Source organism: Anser brachyrhynchus (assembly GCF_964034855.1).
Source record: "Anser brachyrhynchus genome assembly, chromosome: 17".
In the NCBI taxonomy this organism is placed as follows: Eukaryota; Metazoa; Chordata; class Aves; order Anseriformes; family Anatidae; genus Anser; species Anser brachyrhynchus.
In genome coordinates, this window is record NC_137710.1 from 10,513,824 (window position 1) to 10,527,263 (window position 13,440).

At 38.4% G+C, this 13,440-nt stretch overlaps 1 protein-coding gene across 2 annotated transcripts in view; it reads right to left on the minus strand.

Annotated features, from left to right (window-relative positions):
* SPECC1L (sperm antigen with calponin homology and coiled-coil domains 1 like) overlaps window positions 1-13,440 on the minus strand; it is a 70,028-nt gene that overhangs the window by 11,535 nt on the left and 45,053 nt on the right. For both annotated transcript variants that reach the window (XM_080560000.1, XM_080559999.1), the window contains exon 13: window positions 12,359-12,461. In XM_080560000.1, the coding sequence (XP_080416126.1) occupies window positions 12,359-12,461 (103 nt within the window). The remainder of the gene's footprint in view (window positions 1-12,358; window positions 12,462-13,440) is intronic.

The following is a 13,440-nucleotide window of genomic DNA, read 5'->3' on the forward strand; positions in this document are numbered from 1 at the left end:
GACTCTTTCTAAAATCCCTGAAATGGATCACATGCTAGTATTTCTGTTAGGATAAGGTTTTACTTCTATGCTTCACCTGCATTAATATCCAGATAAAATTTCTAATCAATGTGGAAAAGTATTTTCTCTTCTAAACAAACCATTTCTATACAAAAAACTTGCGTGTACAACATCGCAAACAAAAAATAAGTTGCCATTCCAAATAAAGATCTTCCAACAGATTTAACAGCAACAGTAGCAGGGAATCACGTTTGGGGGACTGAAACTGAAAATGAAAAATGCAATCTTGCCCTCCTCATCCTTTGGTTCCAGTAGGAAACTCAGTGCTACTGGTAAATCAACCTCCTGAGACTGCATACAAGGTTACTGTAAAAAGAGGCAGCCTTGTCCAAACGAGCCATGAACAAGATGCCTCAGTGACCTTTTAAATTACTGTACACTTGGCTGTTGGCAGTCAAACAATGCTAGAGCAGCTCAGTGGATAGCAGTCAGTTTAAACTTTAATTAAGAACCAACCAGTGACAACAACCCAGTCTTTTCTTTTTTTTTTTTGAGACCTCTATGGAGAAATATAACTATGCTTTAATATCTAACTCTTATTTGGGTTTAAGCAGAAGCTAACCAGCTCCCCTACCTAGTTTTTTAAACTTAAGCTTTAATATAGCAGGAATTATTTATAACCTCCCATCACAGAATCAGAAATGTCACCTTTTCACAAGTCACCTTTTCAGCTGACACAAAGTTAGCAGGCATCACCTGCTTTTGACAGGACACCAGACTTTTCATCCCTCTAGCAGAAAAATGCACATGGGATCCATTTTAAGGCACCAAACATGCTGACGACTGAGGCAGTCACATTTTCTTGTGAAACTGATGATTCGGATTACAAATTGAAGACAACTGCAACCCCCCTCCAACAGAGGAAAAAAACAAAACTAAATGCAATTTCTAGAAGAATGCGAGGGAAATCTCCATTTCCTGCTCAGCTTTAGCACTTTTAATACAAAGTCCGCAAAATGCAGGTTCAGACTATGGTGACGTACGCGTACGTGCTCGCACTCACAATGGCCAGGGCAGTGGTCTGAGCCCTGCCTGCCACCCAGCCGCCTGCTTGCGAACGGAAATGTCATTGTTGGAGACCCCCAGTCTGTGGGAACGTGTTCTTCACACAGCTTCCTCAAGCCACAGGGATGGGAAAATAATAATAATAAAAAAAAGGAAAAAAAAAAGAAGCTCTCCCTCCTTTCTCCTCAAGAGACAGGAAATTGGATTTAAATCAATGCACATTTAAAACTTTTTTGATGTTACTTAAATTAGGCAAACAAATGCAAGACACAGTGCGCGACTGGGGAAAAAGGGAAAAATATCAGCAAGGAGGGATGCTGAAGCATTGCTGAATCTGATTAACAGTTTCTAACACACCAGTTTCCAGTCTTGTGACTTAATGCTGCTTATAGTTTCAATGAGTACCTAATGAATTGCTACTATGGCAGTACATACTCCGTTTACTGTAGACTGGGAATTCATAAAGCCTGTCACTGTACAATCAAAATAAAGTTTGATAGTACCTTGCCTCTCAAAGCTTACTATTACTTTGTTTATTTATTTTACATTGATTGGCTATGCACAAAGATAACTGAGCAACTACTAGCATGATAAATACTAGCTACAGCTCATCACCTGATGTTGTTTACAGCTTATACAGCACAGCAAAGGAGAATTGCAATGAGGATTCCAAAGAAGAATGAGGTTTTGTGGCTGGCTACAGGGAGAAACTCTCCCAGCCTACTCCACACATTTCAGAGGAGGCACAGCAATATTTATTTGAAAATGCAAGACTTTGAGCAGGAACACCAGCATCACTGAAGCACAGAGGAGATCCCAGTACTGAAAGAGAGATGAAAGAATACACAGCCTTCAAAGCAAAAATAATCACTAAGATTGGAAATTCAGGAGTACAGAGAAAGAAAAAACAAAAAATACAGTGCTGTTAAAGCAGCGAGCTAGAACAGTGGTCTCTGCAGCAGGATTCAGGATGGGCATCAACAAGCAAGAGCTCATTCGTCAGAAAATAGGATGCCTCCGCGATGTGTATGAGAACAGAACCTACACCTGAGGCTTAACCCTGTGGATGAAAAAAGACTTGTGCTCAGACTATAAGAAAGAAAGAAATTGACAGGTATCAAAATAGTCTGCAGGCAGTACAGAATAGACCTATAGAACAACGGTGCTGAAGACAGAACTCTTCACTCGATTAAAAAAACAGGAGGAGTGCTCAGCTCCAAACTGAAAACTTTTTTTTTTTTAAACAGTTCTGTAAGTTTACTCACTCACCCCCACACGAGTGAGAAAACGGGACAAAGTTGTGCTGAAATAGCAAAGGAAACTAAGAGAAATTCATTTTTCCTTAAACATTATAGCTGTATAAGCAAAATATCACTTCAAATACTATTAACATCCACAAAATGTTAAATTCTGAAAATAAACATTGGAAAAAAAGAGGCTATTTAAAAAACTCCACATGCAGGTTTGGTTGGTACTCAAGAGGAACTTGGAAAACCCCATTTTCCTAAATCTTCCTGTAGGGTCCAGCTTTTATTACTAAGACAACAAGCAGAAAACAAATCTATCATCCCAGAATCTTAATGTATCCAGAGAAGCTGAATTAAATACAACGGAAGGAAACAATTAAAAGGGACTGGTTTCTGTTTCCAATTGCTCCAAGCATTATGAATGATTATTACCTCTTGAACTGAAAAATTGTTATATTGGTCAGGCACAAATCTAGAAACTGGACAAACTTAAAATTTAATCTTTTACATAGGGCTTTGAGCACATAACTGGCACTTTTAAATACAGCATAATTTTATTTCCCAAATGCTTTTAACTACTTGTGGTTTTTTGAAAAAGCGTGGTCAGTATAATGAAATCAATCTTGCATTAAGCTCTTATTTCTCAAAGACTTGACGCTAAACAGAACATCAGCCCAAGATCTCTGACATAATTTCTTCTTTGTTACTGCTTTTATTAAGTAATTGGCTCTATTAAGAGAATTCTGCTGGAATCTACTTCGGAATTTTTCTTCAAGCCATTTCAGACCACAAAATATTAAAGCAATTAAAGGGCATACTTTCAGATAAATTTTCAAATGAGGAATAAACCTTGCTGGAGAGAGGTGAACCAGGAGGAGTTTTATCAGTCCTTGTCCATTAACTTTTAATACTTAGTGTGGGAGTGAAATCACTTCTAGAATTATGGAGAGATTTTTCACAAAAAGCAATTCTAACAAAGAGTTAAGCAACAAGCTATTGTGATAAGAAGATCCATGGAAGACATGTGCCAACCAGGAATTGCAAATTGAGTTATAAGAGTTGTTTTTTTTTTTTCTAGAGACAAAGTATAAGCAAGAATATAACATTTCACGTAATCAAACAGACCAAATGCTATAGTCCACCCTACAGCTCTGACATAGTGGGAGAACAGCCAATGGCAAAGGAACACGCTGGTAGACCCACAACCAAAAACATTTCAAGCGTGACTCAAGATCCTGTTAAGACACAAAGAGCACAGTAGCAGAAGTCAACATAAATGAAATAAAATTCCCTTGTGCTCACAAAGAAAAAAAAAGAAATTTCTTCCTGAAATAAGGTTGAAAATGTAATAGGAACAAAATGGTCCATCAGCTTAGGCTGAAATATGATAGTGGTTTAACCGTAAATGAACTGAATTTGAAGATGAGTCAGCAGTGTGCAGCAATGAAGGCGAACCGTGTCCTGAGCTGCATCACTAAGGCTGAGGGATGGGATTATTACACTCTACTGGGCCCTTGTCAGGGTATACCTGGAGTGCTGGACAGAGTTTTGTCCCCCCAGCTCAAAACAGTCATTGAGAAATTAAAGAATGTCCAGCAGAGGGTTAACAAGATGATTACAAGGTTGAAGAACTTGACCAATGAAGAAAGGCTGAAGGAAGCAGGTTTATTCAGCCTGAAGAACTGATCAGTCTTCCAAGGCATTATAGAGAAGATGGAGCTACCATCTTCCCACGGCTGCATGGTGACAGGACAAGAGGTGATAGGCACAGTTTGCTTCCAAGGAAATTCTCTCTGGCTGTAAGAAAAAGGTGTTCACCGTAAAACAATTAAACTTCAGAATAGGGTGCCCAGAGAATGGAGGAACCTCCCTCACTAGAAACATTCAGGACTGCTCAACATGGTTCTGTACATCAGTCGAAGGGCTCTTCCAACCTATGACTTTTCTAGAACCCTTAATACTAAAATGTTTTTTAACCAGTATAAATAATTCTGAAACTGTCCTACTGTGTTTTTTTTTTCTCTAAATTAAAAATACAGGCTCTTTTACAATCAGAGAAAGTATTTTTTTAATGCAAGATATAAATATCAACTATAACTCTGATTCAACTCCCCCCCCCCCCCCAAGAAAACACTGCTGCTAAAAAAGCTATAGAAACCATGGTTTCTAACTTACAGTTATAAACTAAGGACAAAGTTTCCTTAATTATCTCTTCAGCGGACATACCCACATCTGTCTTCAATCTCTCTGAACTGCAAATATTACAATTTGGGCAGAGAAGCATACTGCATAGCAACTATTTCTCCAGCCCCTGCTCTGCACAGTAAAGGATGTTCCCACATCCTGAGTCAGGCTGGCTCGCAAATGAGTTAGGACATAAAGAAAATAAAACCATGTGTCTATGTCTCTGTTGTATTAGTTAATGAAATAAGTGGGCCGAGAAAGCAAAAGCATTAATATGATTCTGTACTATAATATATTAAACCATTAAAACGAGATTTGAGGTTTAATTTTACAGACCTTGGCAGGCTTTTTACCATGGCAGAAAATCACTATTAAAAAGCTTTTAAAAGCTTTTAAAGACACACAAAAAAAGAAAAGAGCATCCATAAAAAAATAGAGGTAAACTACTAAACAAGTCTTCCCGTTAAGCTTTCAGAAGACTTTCTAGAGTGTATTTTCCCTGTAGCCTTTCCGTGGTATCAGTCAGTATCACCCTTCCTTTAGTAGGTGCAGTGAAACAGCATCTGGTAATGCCTCCAAGTTACAAAACTCGCTACTGGAGACATCCATCATCCATCTCCTACCAGCCGCTGACCCTTCCCAACAACACAGCACCGCACACCTGTGCTTACATGCTCGCAGCAGTGCCCTGCACCTTGTGCCAGGCACTCTGCAGACTATAGGGAAGCCGTGATAGAATCGTCTGAGCCATGCTTGCTCTCTGAGTTTCATCCATCTTCCTCTCAGGTAGGGTTGGCTTTTCCACTGGGGAGAGGCGTGTCTGTTCCCATCTACCCCATGCCAAAGCTCACCTTGGAAAAGTCTTCATGACTGCATGTGCCAATGGAAAGAGAGGGCTGCAACCAGACTTCTCCCCTGCGCCTAGGAGATCAGCATGTCTCTCAGTGGAAGCCCCACCACCCCACAGTCAGCACTGGGGTTAGGCAGGCCGGGCTCTTATGCTGGGAACAGTTGGGTCCATCCCTACCAGATGGTTTCTTCTAAAGCAGGGAGATCAGCTCATGTTGGAGGAAAGGTAACTATGGTGCCGCGTAGCAGTGTGACCAGCAGTGCATCCCGCTCCCACTGTCCTTCAGCTGTACCTTCTGCAGGCAGTACAGCACAGCACACCACACCACAGAATCCATCATCTGGAAACCAAGTCTTGAAGACTTCCCCTTCCCTTCTTACTTGGTATTGTTCAAACCAGGGTCTGTTTCTGATACTAGCACTGGACTCAGCTTGTCACCGGGCTTGAGGTTACAGACAGCAAAAGCCTGATTGCAAGTGCTGAGGAAAAGACTGGGATGTGCAAACTAGTGGTAACTCCCTGGTTTTGTTTGCTGGACCCCGCAAGACATCAGACAAATTTGACTGTCTTGCAATCAGTGAAACTGATTGCCGTACTAATTCTCAAATCCTGGATTAGTGCTGAGGCTGTGGGTGACACTGTGAAAGTATTTCTGGAGTAGACTCAATAGCAGTCCTGACCACTGATTCTTCATTTGCAGCTCTGAGAAGGCAGTAAATGGCAAAAATAAGCCATCAAGAGCCTTAAATATTGACTGCTAATGTTTCTTTCCATACCAAGACATGTTATTTTTCAATTTTGGCACAAAAAAGACCATAAAAGGAGCAGTCGTCCTCAAAAAAAAAAACCAATAATAGCTTCAGACATTAACATTTGAAGCATTTACAGAGATAAAGACAGCTCCATAATTTGCTCTAAATTTTGTCATAATTAAGTCTAACAAGCTGACATTTCTCTTGTATCAGAATCCAAACCAAACAGAAAAAGGAAGTATATACTTCCTTAATTCAATAATTTTTGGCTAAAGCATCACAGCTTAAACCAAGGAGAGAAGTGTTTTGGCAGCCTGACTGCTTTGATGAATCAACCAGACAGCACCAGGGAATGCATGCACACCCTGGAATCGTTATTTCAGCATCGGCTTTCATGTGCACAGCATCTTGTCCTCTTTCTGTGCTTCTTTAAAGTCAACAGAATAGTTTGAGTAGAATATAATATTGGTGTTTACAAAGATGTTTATAAAAGAATAGATTTTTTTAAAAAGCAACCTGAAGCATCTTCTACCTTTAACTTTGTTACTCTACATTTACAATTTGAAAAGAAATTAAAGCATTTCTTAACTGAAAGGTGCATTCAACATAACATTAAGTACACAGATTCATAATCACACTGCTCAATCACTACAAATACACAAAATACACAGAATATGAAGTTTGCATTATTATCATGTTTGAATGACAAAACTAACTATTGTTTTGGATTACTTATTGAAGTCTAGGATTGTTATGTGGCTGAAATCCTAAGTACATCCTATGCTAATCATTTTTTTTTATTATTTTTTTTTGTTCTGGCCTCTTCTGGATATTCATCAGCAAGAACACCTAGTGCTGTAACTGAACAATAAACCACACAACTACCTGAAGATCGCCTGCATGCTTATTCCAACCAGCTCATTTGCAACTTATCCTCAATGGAAGCAAAACACTAACTCCAAAAATAACCTGCCAAATCTTAGCCTTGGGTAGAATCCTAAGCCTTTGCTTTCTTCCATGAAATTGAGGTGAAGAAAAAGAAAACAAGGCATGTGCATATAATAAAATAATAAAATAATTCTTTTGACTGATGCGCACTGAATAGATGATCTTTTGATATACTAATCACCTGTTTCTTTCCCCTCTACAGGACAGAAATAAGGAACATATTTTAATTAGGTGGAAGACAGGTACCACTCAGTTGTCAAGAAATCTTTCACCCCCCCCATATCAGATATTTCTCAAGGTTTACAGAGACGGTGCTCTTTCCAAAGCAAATGTTGGACTTATTTTCATAGAATCACAGAATGGTTTGGGTTGGAAGGAACCTTAAAGATCATCTCATTCCAACCCCCCCCCCTGCCATGGGCAGGGATGAAACTTCATTTTAAAATGAAGTTTCCATTTCAAAAACAAAATATATTTACAACTACAGATACATATCAGCAATTTCATGTTACATAGTCCGCTACAGCAATAAAGGCCAAGAACACTGAGTTAACTGAGTTAAAGCCCGATTTATAACATAATTCACCCGAACTACCTCAATTTGGTCCCACAGTAATTGCCTCTGGAAAGTCAAACTCACATCCTCCTACATAGCCAGTTTCATTTTAAAAGTGGCCAAGAAATGCCTGAATCCTAACATGTTGACTAAATATAATGGAGTCTTTAATAGTGTTAGTCTATAAATAATTTTATACCTTCCAGATCAAAAAACAATTTTTTAACAAAGGCTCAAATCAGATGTATTCAGTGCACACAATCATTTCAACAGGTAATTATCCTATTGTGACCAAGTACAGTCGTGTCACCGAATTCTGTATGTCACCAGAGTATTTAAAATACAAAACTTAGCTTTTTTTTAATTGCTGCCATGTGGATAAAAAGTGTGGCTTTTTATTTTTATTTTTTTTGAGACATGATTTGATCTGTACAGGTTACAAGAATTAGGTGGCCTTCCCAGAAAAATTAATTAATTTAATTCCATAATTAAAGGACAGGTACTTCAAGGCTACCATATGGATATCTTTCAGTGCACCTGTCATTAGAAGGCATGAAAAACTCAAAGAAAGCTATTTTTTTTTGTATATTCTTGCAGCAGCCTTGTGACAAATCGTTCTTTTGTGTTAGACTTCTGGAAGTAAATCCTCTCTCAGAATGCTGACAAAAATGGAAAAGAAATTGAAATATTGCTGTAGATAAGAACGGGTAAAGGATGCACGTATCCTGTTTATTGGTCCCATTCTTAACATGAAACATGCACGCTCACATCCTTTTTTGGACTTTTATTAGTTATGTACTCAAAATGAAAGTAGCTGTGTTTCAGCTAGGGTAAATGCTCTGTAACAGCTGGATAGGATTGCGTTGTACTTTGAAGATATCTGGAATTTATGACAGTTTTATGACACTGCACATATTTTAGAGGAGCCAGGAGGATTCTCTTCTCTCTGGAAAATGCAGCACTTGGCACTGAACGCTGAATCAGTATGTCAGGCCCTGAATAAAGCTAACACACGATCAAATTTCAAGTATTCTGTGCCCTCTTCATCTGAAAACTAATGGAGATTTGCTGCTCCTTTATCTATGTGCTAAAAAAAACAACACACACACAACTTATCTTAAGAGACCAACTCCGCTCTTTCACGGCTTAGGGATCTGTTGAGTCCTGAATTAAACTCACACTATCTTAGTGAGTGCAATGCTGCCCGGACTGAACAGCCTCTAGATAAAAGTTGACAGGGAACCTGCCTGCTGTTAGCTCTGCAGTGCCCTTCTGCAGAGTGCCAGTCTCAAAGCAAAGTGTCAAGGAGCATTCTTGCTTGCAAACAGCATTCAGACTGCATGGGTATTAAAAACAACAATATCAGATAAAGTCATACAGTTTCTTACATCAGGAAGAATTTCTTACTCTCACTGGCTGTTTTAACCTTTTTTTTTTTATTGAGGTACTCCTCAAAAGAATGCTAGGTTTGGAAATACAGTTAAATATTGTTTCACGACTACAACCGTTCTATTAATCAATTTCCTTCCAAATTTGCTTGAATATATCAAGAAAACTGCACAATTTGGTAATTTATTATAGTTTTTAAACAGAGTTAAGTACTGTTTTTTTTTTTTTTTTTTTTTTTAAAATCTTAAGTTTCTCACCTCTGTGAATGCATTACAATTGCTTTAAAAAATCGTATGTGGAACTATGTATTTGTCAGAATTGGAAAGTAAAGTTTGGCATAAAAGTCTGTGAATGTGTATGAAGGGTTTAAAAAAATCCTCCCACTATAATGGGCTGAAATAAGAGTTCCACAATGCTATTGTCGTTGAATTATTTAGTGTTCACAAAATTTCAGGCTTCTAAAACAGATACTTAAAGACTTTTGATTAAATGCTTAAAAATAATTTCCTGGAGGGATAGGAGAGCAGAAGTAATTCTTTCTTTTTATTTAAGCAGACAAAAAAATACTGGTTGCTGCAAGCAATTAAGTAGTACTGTATTGTACAAAAGTATCTTATGGATACAGGAAACCTTCTGTCTATGAAACAGTACAGACCTGGGATGGTTTTTTTTTTTCCCCCATTAGGATTTTCAACAAATGGAATAAAAAGCAGCTCAAGAACTACAGCTTGTCTTCAAAGAGAATAATATTTAATCATATGCTGCTGCTCATCAATAAGGGTAAGCCAACTACATCACATCTTGTTTTTAAAATTTTAAGCAACTGGCAACTCACCCATAACTCGTATACTTAAAGCTTTTTTTTTTTTTTTAATTTTAATTAAGATTTATATCTGGCTATTTGATTACTATTTGTTAGCCTATTCAACTGTTTTCCAATATCCAGTGCATAATACCATGCGTAATACAATTTTAAATACATGTATGCATAGAAAATTACACCCGTGAGACAGTCTCCAGATGAGACTGAGAAAACAAAACTAAAGTGTTTGTAGTTGGCAACTACTGAAGACATAAACACATCTTTCCACGGGTGCAAAGACATACTCAAATATTGGCTTATGAAGCTGAGTTTTCCTTATCGATCTAGTAAGACTACTAATATGTATTAAAACCATTGAAATAATTCTGTTGTCAATTTTGTCCCATTAATAGCATGCAAAAACAAAAGCCTTCCAGGACTCCCTTTTACTCCCCCCTTCTGCATCCCCATCTTCCCCCTCAAAATCAGGGTTAAACTCTTCCAGGTCATTTTAGAACTTGTTAAATGAAAAATATGTGCAAGCTGAGTCTGTAATACTGTTTTTATAACTAGCTAGAATCTGGACCTACAGCTATTCCTAGAGAACAGAGGCAGGGACATTGAGGACTTCTCTGGGCCCTCTGGCTCACGTGGCAGCTCAGAGCCAGGTGCCGGCTGGTAGCCAGCATGCAGGTAGCCCTGACAAGCACGTGCTGGCTCCTGCCCAGATGGCAATCCAAACACAAGCAACCAGTGACATAGCAGAAAGGCAGAAGTGGTACCAATGGGAAATGCTGGGTATAAAAGGGATTGTCACAGAGTATAGGACACTAGGAGGAGCTGGAGGTGTGAAAAGGTACCCTGGTGATATCTGGGGAGAGGGAAGGAGGAAGAGAACTAGAATTGAATGAGGAAGGGAGATGTTCATTATTCTGATACCTGTTTACTGCCTGTCGCTTTTGAATCCACACTTTTAACACAAAATTAAAACTCAAAGCTTTTATTTCCAAAAATAAATCTGGTATTGATAATGTTTTTGAGATGTCAAAAAGCTGGATAACCACCATTCAGAAAGGATACAGTATTAGATGTATTTTTAACATTAGAACACCACTTACATGATTTCAATCAGAACTGAAATTCAGGTGATGCTGAAAAAAACTAAATTCTTTACAACAAAGACAAAAAATGAGTATGCTTGAAGTGGAAGACATTCTTCTCCAAAAACTAACATCATGTAACCTCCTTGTATTATCCCACTCCTTCAAAAGAAGGCATAAATTAGTTCTACAGACGTTATATGCTATGGTTTCCAATAGCGACAATCAGTGAACAATATGACAGTTGTTGAAACAAGTACAGTAAGTGTCAAAACCTATTCTTCTACTAGCATCTATAAAGTTCAAGAAGAGTAGTCTTAAACAGCAATCTACACAAAAAAAACCTCTTGTACATGCATACAGCTATAGAATGAAAAATTTGGATTTTTTTTCCTATTACTTTTCCTAATCAGGTAAGGAAGCTGTCAAATTTGTATTTCATTTCAAGACACTATGGGAAAATATTTTTGCATTCTGTTTTACAGGATTTATACAGAAATATAACATCCTGCCTTTTTTGAAATGCGGGGAAGGAGAAAGGCTCTTTCCACAAAGAAGCTTATCCTCAGAAATAGCACAGTTTAGCACTAGACGTGCCAGAGGAAGAGGGGGGAGGGATTATACCACAAGCGTCTCCATTGTACTGAAAGACGACTTTTCCTATGGATGGGCGATCATCCTGTTATGCGGCTCTGAACTTCCTCCTGCATTGTGAGTCTCAAGTCATTGAAAGAGTAAAGTTCTTAAACTGAGGATTGTGTTGGGAATTCCAACCACTTTCAATACAAGTTAACCAAACAAATACATCACGGTCAGACTATTAACATCCTGGTTTAGTTTGCTGAAGCCACTATTCTTTTGAAAAAATAATGTAATCAGGAGAACTCTGGATAGTTATCTTGTTACTTCTTTCGAGTTCTGATAACATTTGGACCAATTGAAAAAAATCTGGAACTGTATTAGAAAGCCAAGTACAAAATGCAAGACAATGCAACCTTCAGAAAACAAACTGTCCCTAAATAGAGACTAAATGGGAGCACACTGACAGATCCAAATACAACCAGACTAATTACCTTTCAAAAAAAAGAATCTTTCTAAAATCCAAGAAACATTACTATACCTGCATTGGGGAGACATTAAAATTTAAATTTCTGAAGATCCAACTGTAACTGAAAGTTACAGTTTCCAAAGTGCAATCTGTAAAAAGCTGTTGTGAAGTGCCTCAATAGGAGGACAGCTGCCCCCTTAAGAAAAAAATCATTAACAACGTGGAGCAAAGTGACTAAGGAGCTATTAATGTTAGTTAGGTTAGGACTCGTAGCATGTGTTCCAAGAAGAGAGTACAGTACATACCAGTGCCATTGCAATCTATGCAGTCAACTGTGGAGCAAGCTGGCTTATGCTATTGGCAGCTTCTAATTTGTTGCAACTACAAGTATGCTATGTTAAACAACTCTGCAGTTACCTGATAGCCTTCTGTTTTTTTCTGGCACCACTTCAGCAAGGCATTTCTCTTGGATCCTCCATATTCTCTTGCTAGGGCAGACAAGGGATCTTTCCTTTCTTCCCTAGTAATGAGAGAGAAGCACAACTTATAGCTAGTAACGTATCTTAGACAACAGAAATACATATTGCAAAGCTCAAAAAAACCCAAATTATTGTCATAGTGAAAGTAGCAAGGTGAAGCATTACTGAGTGAAAAACTGAATACACGAATACCTGTAGACTTAAGAATTATTTTGGAGAAATTCTTTCATTAGCAAATCCTTTTTTCCTGAAACTAAACTTTTTTCTAGGTATTTCATTCTCAATGATATTTTCTTAAGAGTTTAGAGAGTAGAGTTTAGAAAATTCAACTCACAACATGTCAAGTTCCAGCTTGAACCATTAAGCTAACTCAAGTGACTTTATTTTGTATTTAGAAAGAGAATAAACTGATGCTATCTCTTCTGCATTTCAAGGCTGATTACAAATGTCACCTTGAAACAACAGGTTTGCATATTAGCTGCACGTTGTTACTAACAGAACATTTGCCTGAGAACTGGAGTTCTCAAAAAGGCGGGGGCAGATCTGCTAGGCTGATCTGCTATTTGATACATTGGCACAGTAACGATTCACTTTTTTTGAAAACCACTGCTCAGTTCCCAATAAAAGCTATCAATTAATTTCACCTCCACTGTCAAATTATCTTACATCATTTCTTCTTGAAGGCAAGACTGGGGAAGGGAAAAAGTCCTCTGGATTGCAGCACAACCCTCGGGCACATCAGCCACTTCTGATTTTCTGTCATCCACAGACTTGCTGAGGGTGTACTCTGCTCCATCATCCAGACCATTATCGAAGATAGCAAACAGAACTGGACCCAGTACTGACCTCTGGGGTACTCCACTAGTAACTGGCCTCCAAGCATACCTAGGCTGCTGACCACCACTCTCCAGGCCCAGCCGTTCAGCCAATTTGTAACCCACCTCACTGTCCACACGCCCAGCCCAGACATCAACCGCTCATCCCTGAGGATCTATGGGGCACATGTCAAAGGCCTTACTG